Source organism: Vipera berus (genome assembly GCF_964194415.1).
Source record: "Vipera berus genome assembly, chromosome: 6".
In the NCBI taxonomy this organism is placed as follows: domain Eukaryota; kingdom Metazoa; phylum Chordata; class Lepidosauria; order Squamata; family Viperidae; genus Vipera; species Vipera berus.
Window position 1 is genome coordinate 10489885 of NC_138208.1, and position 16639 is coordinate 10506523.

At 45.0% G+C, this 16639-nt stretch overlaps 1 protein-coding gene across 3 annotated transcripts in view; it reads right to left on the bottom strand.

The window, feature by feature from the left end:
- DMTF1 (cyclin D binding myb like transcription factor 1) overlaps positions 1–16639 on the bottom strand; it is a 32730-nt gene that overhangs the window by 11634 nt on the left and 4457 nt on the right. Inside the window, exons 2-12 of one of the 3 annotated variants that reach the window (XM_081331955.1) lie at positions 13609–13749; positions 11703–11825; positions 11100–11168; positions 10714–10808; positions 10420–10534; positions 9018–9094; positions 7766–7923; positions 6520–6552; positions 4403–4512; positions 1656–1884; positions 1177–1328 (exon numbers count right to left, since the gene is read on the bottom strand). In XM_081331955.1, coding sequence (XP_081188081.1) covers positions 1177–1328; positions 1656–1884; positions 4403–4512; positions 6520–6552; positions 7766–7923; positions 9018–9094; positions 10420–10534; positions 10714–10776 — 937 coding nt within the window. In that variant the 5' untranslated portion in view covers positions 10777–10808; positions 11100–11168; positions 11703–11825; positions 13609–13749. The remainder of the gene's footprint in view (positions 1–1176; positions 1329–1655; positions 1885–4402; positions 4513–6519; positions 6553–7765; positions 7924–9017; positions 9095–10419; positions 10535–10713; positions 10809–11099; positions 11169–11702; positions 11826–13608; positions 13750–16639) is intronic. The other 2 variants (XM_081331956.1, XM_081331954.1) reach the window with 2 other exon arrangements.

The following is a 16639-nucleotide window of genomic DNA, read 5'->3' on the forward strand; positions in this document are numbered from 1 at the left end:
ACTGGAAGACTGTGGTATTCAGCCACTCAGTCATCTGATCACTTCTTTCAGCATTTCCCAAGCTTGGCAAATTGAAGAGGAGCGGATTTCAACTCCCAGAATCCCCCCAGGCAGCATGCTAGCAGGGGAATCCTGGGAATTGAAGTCCACCCATCTAAAAGTTGCCAAGCTTGGGAAATGCTGAAAGAACTGATCAGATGGCTGAAACACTAGTTATTTTATTCAGCTATCTTCAAGTTAACCAGAGGGAAGACCCAGCTTCTCTCTACGGCCGAGGTCAATCTTTCAAATGGCAACTCTCCCACAATTTTAGAAGTCTTGATTCAAGCTCCAAAAAATTGTTTTGAGTTTGAAATGGGGTGTTTTTGGTCGTTTGGGGGGTGGGTGGGTGGGGTGTAAAGCTCAGAGGCCTTCCATGATCATTGAGACGGCCCATTTAAGCGGCCAATTTTTTTCCCCAGCTAGGAACAGAGCCGTTGGAAGTGTTCAGATGGAGGCTTCCTTTGCAAGTTAACTCAACTTTCAAGGTCAAATCAAACAAAGCAACAGAATGCAACAGCTTCTTGGAGGAAGAGGAGGCACCTTAACTGGAACAATTCCCCCATCCCTGAATTGTTAGCAACCGGAGGAGACGTCCAAAGTTGTCTCTATAGAGAACACGTCAGGACTTCCCACAGAGAGGCGTGAATCCTCAAACTCTCCAACTAAAGCAGAAGGGCTAGAAACATTCCTGAGTCTAAAGTCTCAACCTTCTTTTAGTTATCTCTTTCCCACTTTAGCAGTTTCAGTCACTCAACCAACTGGGGCATTATTCAGTGTGGACTGTGATGGGAGAATTTAAAAATTGGGGCAAATGTTGGAGAGAGAGAGAGAGAGAGAGAGAGAGAGAGAGAGAGAGAGAGAGAGAGAGACTGGCCAGGCCAGGAGGAAGAGTCAAGAGAGGAATTAGTCTGGAATCTTTATGTAGGCACAACAGGGCAAGGTCCACCACGCCCTTCCCCCCCAAACTTGAATGCCACTGAACCTTATCTAGTCAGGCCCAGGTGCCGTCTGCCTGTCTGGGAAGATTCCTACAAGACATGCACTGTGCAAGAAAATACTGACTAAACCCCTCACTTGTGGATCTGGCCAACCGGTCCGATAGCAAGCCAAGAATAGAGTTATTAGAAACTTTACCGGGAAACGAAACCTCTTTGTGGTTTGCAATCTGCCTCTTGACGGTCCACCATTTGCTACGAAGCCACTGGGGTGAGCGCACGCTGCTCCAGCCTTCAGCCAGCAAATCCCAATTGATGTCGTTTTCATCAGAGACTTCTAGCTCTGCTATTCTGACAGGATAAGGCAGAAAAAAGAAATGATTCCTTTTTACAAATATTAGCCTTCACGGGGCTTTCAAAAATAGATAAATAAATAAAAAAGATTGGACAATGCACATAAAAGGAAGGGCAAGAATTGTATTTGCACAATATTGGAAGAACGAAGGAACACCACCAGGAGAAGAAACAACAATAATAAAAAAAAATACTAGACTGCGCGGAAAGGGTCAGACTTACTTTAAGGTTGAAAGAAAAAAAAGAAGAAATGGAATATTTTTGAAACTTGGGACCTATTTTGTCAACGGTTAGAGAAAAGACTTAGGGATTGGCGGCACAAACCTAAGAATGAGGTTGATTTCGTCTTCCTTGGTCCACTCCGTGCCTCCACTCTGCTTCCAGTTGAGGTAGTTGAGCCATTTGGAGCGGCACTGCTTCTCCGACCGGGTGCCCACCCGCTCTGCCACCGCAGCCCAAGAGACCCCTTGCGTGACGGTGTCCCCAGGCTCGGTGCTGGTTAATTCGTGGACCACTTCTGCTAGTCTCCTCTCTTCTTTCTCGGTCCATTTCCCTGAATTGGAAACCATAAAAGGGATGATTTAATGCAGGGCACGGGGGAGAAAAACCCCCACCTCCGACTCCAGAACTGAGCCCCTTATGTTAGGCTTATTGGGGGAAGGAGATGAGAGCAGCGGTGGGGTTCAAATAATTTAACAACTGGTTCTGTTCACTGTCATGTGATGCACCTTGCATACTTGTCATTACTGGCGCATGATACACCTTGCACACTTGTCATTGCCGGCATGTGATGCACCTTGCATACTTGTCATCGCCGGTGCAGTGCGCCTCGCATTGTCACCACCGGCACGATGCACATCACATTGCTGTCATCACCGGTGCGATGCACCTCACACTGTCATCACTGGCACAACACTTGCCGCATTGATGTCAGCACTGGTGCGACGTGCATCCCATTGACATCATCATTGGTACGACGCGCCTGACAAGATTTATTGTAACTGGTTCGCCGAACCGAAGAAAAAATTAGGCATCGGTTCTTCCGAACCGGTGCAAACTGGTTGAATCCCACCACTGGGTGAGAGGACGGGAAAATAGAGAGGTTCCTATGTCCCCTCATTTTCCCCCAGAAAACTTTCTGGCTTGTTGATCAGGACCCGCTGTTCAATAGAAGCAGTGACTGAGACCAAACAGAGTTGAAAAAAAAACCCCACCAATAGGTGAGGTACAAATGGACTGGTCCCCCTTATTTAGTGTCACTGTGACACTGAAGAGTCACTGAATGAATCAACGTAACCCAAGGGCTATTTGTACTTTGAACGACGGCTCCCACAATCCCTTGCCGTTAGCTGAACAGGCCAGGGCCCACAGAACTCAAGAGCTGCCAACTCTATCTACTTTACTCTCCTCCTGTTGACAATTGGTAATATAGCCAACTTCTAAATGGCACATTTTGGTATGCTGCGATTTTTTAAACTGTTTTAAGAGGTAACAGTAATCTAGATCACGTGAAGTGTTAATACCATTCTACAATGCCTTGGTAAGGCCACACTTGGAATACTGCATCCAGTTTTGGTCACCACGATGTAAAAAAGTTGTAAAGTCTCTAGAAAGAGTGCAGAGAAGAGCAACAAAGATGATCAGGGGACTGGAGGCTGAAACATATAAGGAGCGGTTGCTGGAATTGGGTATGTCTAGTAGTCTAACGAAGAGAAGGACGAGAGGGGACATGATAGCAGTGTTCCAATATCTCAGGGGCTGCCCCAAAGAAGAGGGAGTCAAGCTATTCTCCAAAGCACCTGAAATCAGGACAAGAAGCAATGGATGGAGACTAATCAAGGAGAGAAGCAACCTAGAACTAAGGAGAAATTTCCTGACAGTTAGAACAATTAACCAGTGGAACAACCTGCCTCCAGAAGTGGTGAATGCTCCAACACTGGAAGCTTTTAAGAAGAGACTGGACAGCCATTTGTCTGAAATGGTATAGGGTTTCCTGCCTGAGCAGGGGGTTGGACTAGATGACTTCCAAGGTCTCTTGCAACATCAACATCATCATCATCATCATCATTATTATTATTATTATTATTATTATTATTATTATTATTATTATTATTATTAATTACCGTATTTGATGAAATGCTTTATAGGAAGCAACAGATCCCAGTGGAAGCCTCTTTGTGATCTGTAGCTGTAACACAAGGAGGTTTCACCGATCTATGGTCGGATCAGATTAGATCAGAAGGATATGCCGAAGAACAGCAGACTGATAAGAGGGGCAAGGAAGGACACAGCTACATGTCAGCACCCTCCCGCATGATATGATAAGGCCTTCTGAGGCACCCTGTGCAGTGGGGAAGACGGGCGGTAACAGCAACCATGTTCCTATCAGACAGCAAGCAGAATGAATTCGGGACATACCATGGACAGCTCCTTGCAAACCAGCAATGTTTTGGAAGGGAGGACACTGCTGGAAGACAAGTAAGTGCTTGCCAACACACAATTCAGAAGACATGGAAGAAAATCTTTCGCCAGAACCAGATGACAGAACCCTACACCCTAATATCCTATAATAAGCCAGCAACCTAAAACATATAATTTATGAAGAGTGCGCAAAGCATCCCAAAGAGGCGTTTTGCAAAGTTTCATCTGGAGGAAACTCCTCTTTCCTAATGGTTGTTAAAAAAGCAGTCGTGCGTTTGGGATATTTCGCGATTTCTTCGCAAGGGGTTCCCTGGCTTTCCGTTACCTGAAAGTTTATGCCAAATTTGGCCCCCTCCCCCTGGCAGAGACACCCGGGAAAAGGTTTTTTTTGAAGCCGCTGCACTGTCCTTGCAAAAGAGAAACAGCTGCCTTAATTCCTTGAAGAGAGGTGCCTTTTATGCAAGCACACATTGCAAAGCGTCTCTTTCCCAAGCTTTGTTAGTTGCTTGGTAAATAAATCCACGAAAAAACATCCTGCAGCCTGTCACGCTGAGGCTTTATTTTCCTTAAGCCAATGGATATGCCTAGCATGCAAAGCCAGCCTACCGGTATAACCAGGTTTCCCTTGGCTGTTCTTTTAAGGCTTCTACCTGTGTTGCAAGTGTCCTTCATCAGTCTGCACCGGTCTTTCACGGAGGAAGCGCTACGGCCGAGAGCAGCTCCTATCGTCGCCCAGTCATTCCCGTGCTTGATTCTTAAACTGAAGGGAAAAAAAGCGCTTAGTGTTGCTCGGGACCAGGACTATGAAATCAACGTCTAGGGAGATTCTCAGCCATCCGGCTCAGATTCACCCCAAAGGTGCTTTTTCCAAGAGGCAACTGGACTGTCTCGTTTTTCTTCGAAGACGTTTTGCTTTTCATCCCAGAAGCTTCGTCAGCTCTGACCGGACGGTGGGGAAATGTATAAATCCTTCCATTCCCCACTCTCCAGCTTCTTGGATGAGAAGCAAAACCTCTTCAAAGGAAAAGCAAAGTCCAGTTGCCTTTTGAAAAAGCACTGTGGGGACAACCAGGAACCCGGAGGACTGAGAATCTCCACAGACACGGAATCAAACAGAGAAGGATTGTTTCCCCCCTCCTCACCCCCCCTGGGGGGGGGTGTGTTTCTGCAGAATCCTAAGATTCGGTAAGAACTTGATGGCGTTCCACAAAACAATAAAAGCAATAGACAAACAAGCAAGTAAAATACTTGGAACGGAGTCAGTTTTCTATCGGTAGAACATTGCCCCTTGCTCAGGGGTAGGCAACCTTGGCTCTTTTAGGACTCGTTGGACTTCAATTCCCAGAATTCCTGAGCCAGCATGGCTCAGCATGGAATCCTCTCCCTTTTCTCTCAGCGTGGCTGGCTCAGGAATTCTGGGAGTTGAAGTCCACAAGTCATAAAGCAGCCTAGGCCTAGGCCAGGGGTAGGCAACCTTGGCTCTTTTGTGACTCGTGGACTTCAACTCCCAGAATTCCTGAGCCACCATGGCTCAGCATGGAAACCTCTCCATTTCTCCTCAGCATGGCTGGCTCAGGAATTCTGGGAGTTGAAGTCCACGAGTCATAAAAGAGCCAAGGTTGCCTACCCCTGCCTTTGCTCAATCATCCAGGACTATTATTTGGCTTAGTTCTGCACCCTGAAAAGCTTGAAGGCCTCTGACACAGACCAGGTTGCTGCTGACCCCTGGAGTGGGCGGGCGGGAGGGAAGGAGGTGCCTCCATATTGAAAGTTGACACAGGAGTGACATCTCCTCCATTTTCCAGGATTCCTCCCACAGTGCTGCAGGGATGAGGCAATCCCATTGAGGCAACTTTGGGAGGGAAATGAAATGGGATACCAGAGTGGGGGGGAAAAACACTTAAGGTTTAGATTGAGCCACAGTAATCAGCTGCTCACAGGGCATTCTTGTAACCTCCCTCTTTTCACTTTTGAGCAGTTGTCAGTATTGCTTTTTTTAGATATACAAGCATGATGGCTGGTGAGCAACGTGGTGGCTTACTGGTGAAGACGCTCGTCTCCCAACCAGAAGGTTGAGAGTTCAATCCTAGCTAGTGGCAGATGTTTCCCTCTCAGGGCACAAAAAAAAATCTGCTCTGAGCTCCGTGTATGCATCAGGAAGGGCATCTGGCCGGTAAATGCTTAGGCCCATCTAGTCATATCCCAACTCTATCCCGAATTAAGGGGTTATAGAGTCATAAAAAGGGAGGTTTTTTTTTTAAAAGGGTGATGGCCAGTCTCTGTATTCTTGACATGCATTAATGAGAGCTTTGGGGGTATTTATACAGCCAGTATCAAGTCAGGCCTCTGCAGTAGGGAGCATTCAATTTCCCACTGAACAGGGTGCCTGATCTACTTGATCAAGGGGGTTAGACTAGAAGACCTCCAAGGTCTCTTCCAACTCTGTTACTCTATATGACATAGAGCACAGATTTAACAAAGCCTTTCTAATCAAGTTATCTGCACCAAATAAAGCTGAAAGCTCTCCCCCAAAGTCCTGTGCAATTTTTTTTTTTAAAATTCTTTATATCCCGCCCTTCTCCGAAGACTCAGGGCGGCTTACAAGCTTAGCCTTGGGGGGAGCATTTAATTCACACAATCCATTTTGTTGTTCTTTTTCTCTCTTGAATAGAAATTCATGAATCTTCATTTGTCCACCTAAGATGAAACCAAGTTTCCAGAATGGGGTATGAACTACTGGCAAACGTCTGCTTTAAATAAAACTTACTCTTTGAGCTTTTCGATCTCTTCCGGAGTATACCTGTTAAATAGGTAAACAGCATATTTACTGAAGATGTAAATGTACACCCATCGTGCGTGCCATTGGCTAGTTTCCGATTGTTGGAAATCATGATTTTAATCAGGATCACCAGGAAAGGAAGCTGTGTAATTTGCTCTTTATTACTATAGGACAGGGGTCTTCAAACTAGGCCCTTTTATGACTTGCGGACTTCAACTCCCAGAATTCCTCAGCCAGGCATGCTGGCTGAGGAATTCTGGGAGTTGAAGTCTGCAAGTCATAAAAGGGTCAGGTTTGAAGAGTTGAAGTCCACAAGTCCTAAAAGGGCCAAGTTTGAAGACCCCTGTCCTATAGGATGAAACTAGCAATCAGTTCTTCACTACCTTATGGTCATTCAAGCCACAGTTTTCAGAATTTCAGAATATTACACATTGTTGGGTTTTTTTAGAAGAACACAATCGTACTTAAAGTACATTTATTCATTGTTTATTTATTTGTAAAATTTATTACCTGTCCATCTTACCACGTGGTTCTCTGAGCTGCTTACAATATTAAAAGATAAAGCTATATAAAACCTAATAATACAAATACAACACTACAAAAACTCTCCTAGCTAAAAAGATGGGGAGGGAGGGAAGATGATGAGAAGGGGAGGGGACCTGCTATTAATCTATCATCCGCCCCCCCCCCATGTGATACCCCTCCATTAGAGCCCCAAGCCAACTGGCAGAGACAGGTCTTGAAGCCTTTATGGAAAGTGAGAAGGGTTGGAGCTGACCTCACGTGAAGGATGATTTATCCATGTGGAGACACCACCAATGAACCTCGCCTCCACTTTGCCCGGATTGATGCTCAGGATATTTTATCAGGAATGGGCGGAAGTTAAATTTGGATCTACCCACAGATCTTCAGATAGAACTTCAGTACATGAGAAAATATCTCTGATTCCCAAACGTTTAGCCTTATCAGTAATACGATGAGGTGCTATGGAAGATGAATGTCTCAGCTGGAGATTCACTTCACTTATGAACGTTGGGGATTTTGAATCACAGCTATAGAGAGGGTGGTGGTTGTTGTTTTTAGTAATTTTCTGGTCAGCTCCTTCATATGACACCATCACTGTCCCAACATTTTAGGGCTCTACTCTTCAAGCTAGAACCTGTTGACCTGACCTTCAAGCTGGTTGACAACTCAAAATCCTACCATTGAGGTCAAGCCTCAGGAAGGTTCATACTTGCCAACGTGGTTTCGGTCGTCGTACATGCGAAGGACTCGTCTATAAACAGCAAAGAGAGGCCGGTTCAAACCCCACGCAATGGTCCTGTAGAAATCTTTCCTTTCATCTTTTGACATCTCAAAAATGATCTCGGTGGCATCTTTGATTCCACGAGCCTGGTCACATTAAGAGTGGGATGACAATTTAAGTTTCCCATCACTTGACAGTGAGTCAAAACTGATTTTGGTTTTGTTTTTTTCCAGGACAGCCTTCCCAAAATAAGTAGGGCGATTCAAACTCTTAATCCAGGGCTCTTCAAACTTGGCCCTTTTATGACTTGTGGACTTCAACTCCCAGAATTCCTCAGCCAGGCACTTGTGCCTGGCTGAGGAATTCTGGGAGTTGAAGTCCACAAGTCATAAAAGGGCCAAGTTTGAAGAGCCCTGCTCTAATCAGCCAGTTCCAGTTTCTGATGGTAAATGGGAGTGGAAAACCACCACCTCTGGAAAAATAAGGCAGGATCTGATTTTGCAGGTTTAAGATGGTGCTAAACAACCAGGAACCTATACTATTGCTTAGTTATGCAATATAACAACTATAATGTTTAATGCGAGATTAAACTGAGGTGGCAGCAATATTTTTTTTTCCTTTTTGAAAAATAACAACTAGCAACCAGGAAAAGGTACAAAATTTATTTCACTCGAAATCAACATGGAGGAAACGACCTCCGTTATTTCTAATGGATTTTAAAATCGAAACAAGGTTGTTCGAATCCGTAATCTTCTTTTTTTCATAACTATAAAATGAAATCGATTATAAACAAATATGGCTAAAAAAGGTTCTGTATAGCTCTCTCTATTTGGGAGGCAGGCCGATAAAATGAATTGGAACGAACGGCCTTCTCAGGTACTTTTAAGAAGAGGCTGACTCGGCGTCAGTCAGGGACAAGCTGAGGTTTCAGGATGTCCCAATTTAAGATTCATTGGCTTCATGCCAACCACTGAGCCTTTGATTTAAGGCTGTAAGAAGGACAGACAATCCCACTGTAAAACAAAAGCACCATTTGTTCATTGGGTGTTGCTTAACCAGATCCACTGCTATAAAAGCTCCGGCAAACTTAGGTCAAGAGCAGTCTCTTTACATACGGAGCTAAAGGGACCCATCTTTACAACAACAATGGAAAAACTCTATGGAATCCCACTGATGAAAACTCTGAAACCCATCAGACAGAAGAGACCCACGTTGGAGGCATATTGAGAGCAACACAAACCTTCAAATAACGCTCAATGTTACTCATCAAAATCTGAATTTCTTCCTTCGACCACATGCCCTGTTTCCACTTATGACCTTAAAAATGGAAAAGAAGCCATCACATAAAGACACCCTACTAGTAGTTCAACTTATGGGGAACAACTGGCACAGGGAAGCGGAGACAGTTTATTTAGATCCACTTCTAATCAAGCAGATAAATTTTAGCCGTCTGCAGCCACCACAGCATTATTTTTTTTAGTACAAGCTGACAGAGAATGGCAATTATTGGGTGGCTTAAAACTTAATAAATATGAGATGACCATTAAATCACAATATAATTTTTTTCAATGCTTTTCCAAGTGAGCAAAGTGGTTTTAAATCTATGCACCCAATTCCACAAGCACTTATCTGTTATATTTTCATATGCACAACAAATTTAATCGTATATGTACACCAATGTTTATTTATTTATTTATTATTTTGACTTCTATACCGCCCTATTCCCGTAGGACTCAGGGCGGTTTACAGGGCAATTAAAACCATACAATACAAAAGTTAAAAAAATTTTAAAACAAGTAATTAAATTTAAACCCAAAAATTAAAACTTTAAAACCCAATTAAAAACCCCTCAGTCTAGGCCAGACAGCCTAGACTATGTTGACGTTTAGCACTGATAACGAATGCCTCAAAATGGAAATGAAGAGTTTCTATTATTTCTAGACAAGAAATATATGTGTGTGTGTATGTGTGTGTGTGTGTGTGTGTGTGTGTGTGTGTGTGTGTGTGTACGCGGTGGCTCAGTGGGTTACGACGCTGAGCTTGTCGATCAGAAGGTCAGCAGTTTGGCGGGTCGAATCCCGAGTGCCGTGTAACAGAGTGAGCGCCTGTTACTCATCCCAGCTTCTGCCAACCTAGCAGTTCGAAAGCACGTAAAAATGCAAGTAGAAAAATAGGGACCACTACGGTGGGAAGGTAACAGTGTTCCGTGCGCCTTTGGCATCTAGTCATGCCGGCCACATGACCACGGAGATGTCCTCGGACAAGCACTGGCTCTTCGGCTTTGAAACGGAGATGAGCACCGGCCTCTAGAGTCGGAAACGACTAGCACACATGTGCGGGGGAACCTTTACCATTTATTTATATTTTAATATATATAGATGCATGCCAGAATGGCAGAGAATCCAATAAAGTACAAGTTATAATAATTTAGACATAGGCTAAATAAATAATAAATATAAACATTCGTTAGCTCTCATTGCAAAAAAAAAGCTAGCATATTGTCCGCAAGTTATTTTAATAAAACGGATTAATTTCTCTCAAAACAATGTCATACTTTTCTGTCATGCACTGAATATTCACAGGTATTCCCCCCTGTGGAAGACACAGAAATGCACTCCCCAAAATAGAAAATGTAAACTTGCCTTTGTTTGTTAAACAATCCTTGTCTTCTTTGGTTGTAAACCAGGCCTGGCTGACTGCAGACACTTCTTCGTTGGCTAGAGAAGAGATTTCATCCAGTTGCTCATTCTGAAGGATCTGGGAGAAGGAAACAGGAGAGGAGACCTTTAAAGCAGTGCTCCTCAACTTAAGACAATTTTCAGAGGCTTCAACTCTCAGAATAAACCCATTGCTCTGACGGCAACCGTTTTACATTTTCAAATCCCACGCAGCCGTGCCCCAGGAGTGGACGGGACACCACAAGAACTGCATCGTACCTGAATCTGAGTCACCGTTCCTTCGTTCACCTCATGGTCAGCTACTTCTGTAGTTGCAGTCATGGTCACCTCAAAGCTTGGATCACTTTCTGAAACTGGAAAACACATAAAGGGTTAAGCTCGTGTAGGACTGGTTATCTTCGTTGTAAATATTCTTCTCACATATGCACAGGAGCCACTGGGCTCAATGAATATGTTTCAGTCAGCTGTGTCTGCTATTTCTGTTTTGCCGTCCATTTTCTTGAGGCATTCAGGGCCAGTTTGGTCTAGTCTAGTGATAAAAGCGCCTGGCTAGAAGCCAGGAGGCGGTGAGTTCTAGTCCCGCCTTAGCCATGAAAGCCAGCTGGATGATCTTGGGCTAGTCCCTCTCTCTCAGCCCAACTCACCTCACAGGGATGTTGTGGAGAAAATAGGAGGAAGATGTGTTGCATATGTTTGCCACCTGGAGAGCTGTTCTAAAAATAATAAAGGTGGCACATGAATGAAGGAAGGAAGGAAGGATGGATGGTGGACTCACTTCAACAGTAAAACTAAAATTCTCTTGCCACACATTCCCACAAGCCCTCCTGGTCCACCTGTATGTTTTTACTGTAGCCGGTTACATCTGCAGATCCTTCAGAAGAACCACTTACGTCAGACATGTCAAACACAAGGCCCGGGGGCCAGATCCGGCCCGTGAAGTGGTTTCATGCGGCCCGTGAAGCCATCCTGGAAACAGTGAGGGAATGGCCCCCACTGCCTTGGCCCTGGCCCAGAGACCCTCCTTCTGCCAGAGACCCTCAGATCTGTCCCATTCCTGCCCAGGCCCCCATAGGCACCCTTGATGCGAACAATGTAGAGCTGGCCATGCCCACCCAGTAGGCCATACGCACTCTAGCCACACCCACCCAGTAGGCCACACCCACCCTGGCCCTACCCACCCGGCCCCGAGGGCAACCGCAATGCTGATGCGGCCCTCAATGAAATTGAGTTTGACACCCCTGACTTACGTGGAACCGCGACGACAGAGATGCATGGAGGGTTGCCGTCAACGCTCTGATCATCTTCTGACGATAAGCAAAGCCTTTTATGGGGAGGTCCGATGCTGCCTTCGGAGCCTATTTCGTCTGCCTCTAAATACCCATGCAGAGAAGGAGAACAACAGCCATGAAAACTCAGAAGGGAACCACATCTGACGTTATTTCATGCTGAACTGCCTACTGCAGATCATTCAAGGACACTCAGCTGGAACTCCTAGGGAGAAACGTAGTTATTGAGAAAAGGCCAGTTTTGTTTTAAGTTCCTGAAAAATATTCACATTTTAGCTGTTGGTCTGGGGTGTGCAATCCACTTTTTTTTTGACCCTTTAGTCTCTTTGTTTCGGGGTGGAGTTGGAACAACTAGATGGAGCTGAGCGTTTACTGGCCGGATGCCCTTCCTGATGCCTACATGGAGTTCATAGCAGATATTTTCTCTTTGCACCGTGATAGAGAAACATCTGCCGCTGCCTAGTCTCACTCTCAACTTTCTGAGTGTGAGACGAGCATCTTCATCTCTAGGCTGATCATGGGGTGCACAATCCATGGCCCTCTTGAAATCCGAGACCTCTTTTTCAATCCCCAGAGATCAGCAACTAACATTTACTGGTGTATTCTTCCCTTATAAGGGAAAAAATAAAATTAAAAAAATGCCTAAAAACAATACTTTGTCCACAACATCATAGTCCCTAGGGAGAAGGGCGGTATAGAAATCAAATAAAACTAAACTAAAATAAGTTTTCTTTAATCCAATTTTCATACACATTAAAGTCGAATGGTTCCAAGAGTCGTTGGTCTGCAATAATCAAACCACTAAGGAACCATTTGTCATTGGTTTGCATAATTCCAACAGAAAGTCGTCAAACCTATTGTGCAATTGTGGTGCAATTAATTACAGCTGTGGGTAATTGATCTGGTCTAGTTCTCCCACATCCAATTCCAGGCTCAAGCAATTTGAATTCAAGGAGTAAAATGGTTCAAAACTCCTGAAGACGCCCCCCCCAAAATGGTTTTTTAGAGGGAAAAGTCCAGATTGGGTCAGGGTTTTGCACCATCCTCATGCTTCAGCAATGGCTGAATGGGTTCGATGGCTCAGTGGTTAAAGATGCTGAACTTGTCAGATGGAGAGCTGATGGAATGGGTTCAAGACCCGAGCGCCCACGATAGGGTAAGCTCCCGTCGTTGCTCCAGCTCCTGCTCAAGTAGCAGTTTGAAAGCATGCAAATGCGAGTAGATAAATAGGTACCACTTTGGTGGGAAGGTAACAGCGTTCCGTGCGCCTCTGGTGTATAGCCATGCTGGCTACATGACCAGGGAAATTGCTTTCGGCCAAGAAAGAGAGATGAGCACAGTGTCCTAGAGTCGGACATGAGTGGACAGAGGGAAACTTTTACCTTTTACTCTATGCTTCAGCAGTGTGATCATGGTCTATTTTGAGGGGTGGGATTCCGTAAGTGAAGTGGGTGTCTTAATGAAATGCCAGTCCTAAATCAGGGGTAAGCAACTTTGGCTCTTTTATGACTCGTGGACTTCAACTCCCAGAATTCCTGAGCCAGCCACAGTGAGGGAAAAGGGAGAGGTTTCCAAGCTGAGCCATGCTGGCTCAGGAATTCTGGGAGTTGAAGTCCACGAGTCATAAAAGAACCAAGGTTGCCTACCTGTGTCCTAAATCATTCACTGCGGAACCTTGAATTTTTTAAAGGACATTCCTAAAATTCCTCTAGGAAACTCAAATTCCAGTGAAAATGTGACACTAAAACCTCTCTCTCCCAAATTTTATTACAAAACTATGCCACCCACCCTACCCAGCTGTGCAACTAAGCCCCATATCTTGGTCTGAGGAGTGATTATAATTTGAAATAATATGGAGAAAGCATACAGTCAAATAACAGGTGTTCTATACCATCCTGAGGGCAGTGAAGAATAAGGTTGCCTTGAGTATCTTGTGTCAGAGTTACAGAATTCACGGTTTCTACTGTCACTGTGTCAGAGTCTTCTTCAACTGTGGTCATAATCAAATCTACAAGAGAATAAGCACCGATTAGCCGTAAGGTCATGATTTATTGATAAAAGGGAATGTTTGTAACTCAAGAGTTGAAACAAGGAGAACTTGGTGCTCTCTGGTTGCTTTCTTGCAGACGTTTCATGACCCATTGTAGGTAACATCATCAGAGGTAATCTTCTGGCACTAATGTTTGTTAACTGGTTTGGGTCATGAAACGTCTGCAAGAAAATAAGCAAGCTCAGAGACCACCACGAACCGGGCCATTATTTACTTGGAACCTACAGCCTCCTTATTTAGCTCAGAATCAAATGCAGAGTAAGTAAAACAGCCATGCAATAGACCTAGACAGAAGACCTCTGCTTCTTGTTTAAGGGTGGCCTTTAATTTCTTGTACCTTCTCATTCATAACTTCAAAAACAAACAGTTGGATTACCAAGAAGAAACTCACATTCTTCAAGGAGCAGAAACTTGAGGGACAGACTCGTGGAGTCTGTAAGTGCAAGGGTTAGTTGGGATTTTGAAGAGTATCTGGTCCACCCCCTTGCAGGCGTCCACGAGAGAGGGCTACCCCATCTCTGTTCAAGCAACTCCAGGGAAGTTCACTGGTTCCCGAGGAAGTCTGTTCCGCTGTTGACCACCTCTTACCACCAAGAACGTTTTCCTGATGTCCAACTGAAATTTGCTTTCTTGTGATTTTAAGTCACCGCTTCGTGCCTCGTCTTCGGGAGCTCTACCCTTCTCTTCCTATGTTCAGATACCAGAAAAATGGCTCCTGGGTTTCCCCCATCTTATAACTTTTGATTTTTATTAATCAAAGACTTTGTATTTCATCTGGCTGAGATTCACGTTGTGGCTCGCTGACCATTGTTTTGCCAAGCTGAGGTCCTCAGGAATCTTGATTAAGTGTGGTCTAAGGTCTTTTGCTATTTTTGCTTTCCTCCCTGTGTGTCAGCCCTGCGAGGTGGCCCAGACAAGAAGCACACTTAGGAGCACAGTTCTAGCTTTATTATAACCTTACACAACAGAATCTCGCAAGGCTGGAAAGTGTCTCTCTCCCCCTTTCCTTTTACTCTCTGGAAAACTGGGGGGGGGGCTTCTGACATGCTGCCCATATGCCTCTTCTCCTTCAATGACCTGAGAAACCTTTCACATGCTGGTTATCCGGACTATGAATGTCAGGGCCTACTTCAAGCCCACATCTTAAGAAAGCAGAACCCTTGGAAACAGTTTCTTCCAAGCAGGAACTTTTATTAAGAATAGGAGATAGCAGGCATAAAAAGACAGGATCTGAGGGATTCCCTTACAGATCGATATTTTAAACTGTCTCTAAGCAAACCCCACCCCACAGTTCATCCGGATGGTTCAGACCAGCCAATCCCCAGGTGGTAAGTCCACTGCGAGAAAGAGAAGAGAACATCAATCCGGTTCCGTTTGCAGACGATCATTCCACAGCTCTTTCACACCTCCTTTTGAGGATGGGGGAAATAAACCAGATCCCGGAGGTTTGTATTTCTTCCCCACCCCCACCCACCCCCTTTTCCTAGCTGCCCTGGTAAGGGGGAAGAAGTTCAGAGAGATGCATAGTATAGGAGGCAATTTGTTACATTGTAAAAGGTTACACTGTGGTTAATAGAGGAAGTGAAAGCAATAAAACCTGCATGCATATCCCCCCTCCCCCTTGGAAGTATGGCAGAATCCAGGGGAAAGTGGGATTTGGTTTTAGATCAGAGGAGATAGTTAGAAATGAAATATAAATGGATTCTGACAACAACTCTCCCTTCTGCCTTCCAAGTTCATTCCCACGTACCGTTACACTGTCTTTGTGACATCGGCAAATTTGTCGGGTTGTCGACGTGGCTAAGTGTGGATGAATGTGTGCGCGTGCAACTGAGAAACAGCAAATGGGAACTGGAGCCAGTAGAATTTCACGGTTACCTTAAATTCCACTGGGTCACCGTGTATTCCAAAGAACCTGTTGTGCCTCATTGCTCAGCTGTGACTTTGGGGTGTCCCTTCCTTTCCTGGCTATTGACCTGTGCTGTATCTGTCCTGTGTTAGCCACACCTATCTGGCACACCCAGGTGGACAGCAAGGGAGGCTTACAAGATCCACGTGCCTCAACAGGCAGTGCACGTGTGCATGTGTGACCCTAAGCTGAACTGTTAACACACTCAGAATATTTAGCCCTTTCGTGAAATGAAGAAACCTCAGGGATGCAAATAATGCACGTATTCTCAAAATCCTCATGGGAGGTACGGGCCAGGCTCCTGGTTGATGCCTTGCTCAGCAGTTTTAGCAGAAAGAAAAGCAAGCCAGCAAGTGAATAACCCGACAGGGGTGGAAAAGGAGGGCTACAACCAGCAACCCTACCAACAGCCCGAGCGTGTCTTCTTAAAAGAACAGAACTACATGTGATCCTGGCACCACGTCGGAAAGAAGGTCCGTGGGACAGAAAAAAGTGTCTCTACGCCGTGAGGTTGAACACCACAATGCTGAGTCATAACAATGGCTGATGAGTTGTTGCCCCTGTGAGGACGATGGGCAAAAACTCATGATTGAGTTGACCACCGCTCCTTACAGGCTGTTTGGGTCGTGCTGCCAACCTCTGCGTTTTCTTGGGCTAGAAGACCTCCAAGGTCCCTTCCAACTCCGTTATTCTGCCATTCTTCCGCCGTTTGTATGGTGTGAAACTACCGATGGGTAGAAGACAACTCGCTGCCGCTAGTCAGAATGTGCAAAATGTGCCAGCACGGAAAATTCCGATCCGCAAAGGCTTTTGACCTTGAAACTAGATGCACAAAATATTATGGAAGTAGTTGAATCCTGAAACTGGCCCCAGAAAAGTTTAAAATTTCCAAATTTGACCCCTTCTGGACCACTTGGAATCCCCCTGCAATGAGATTAA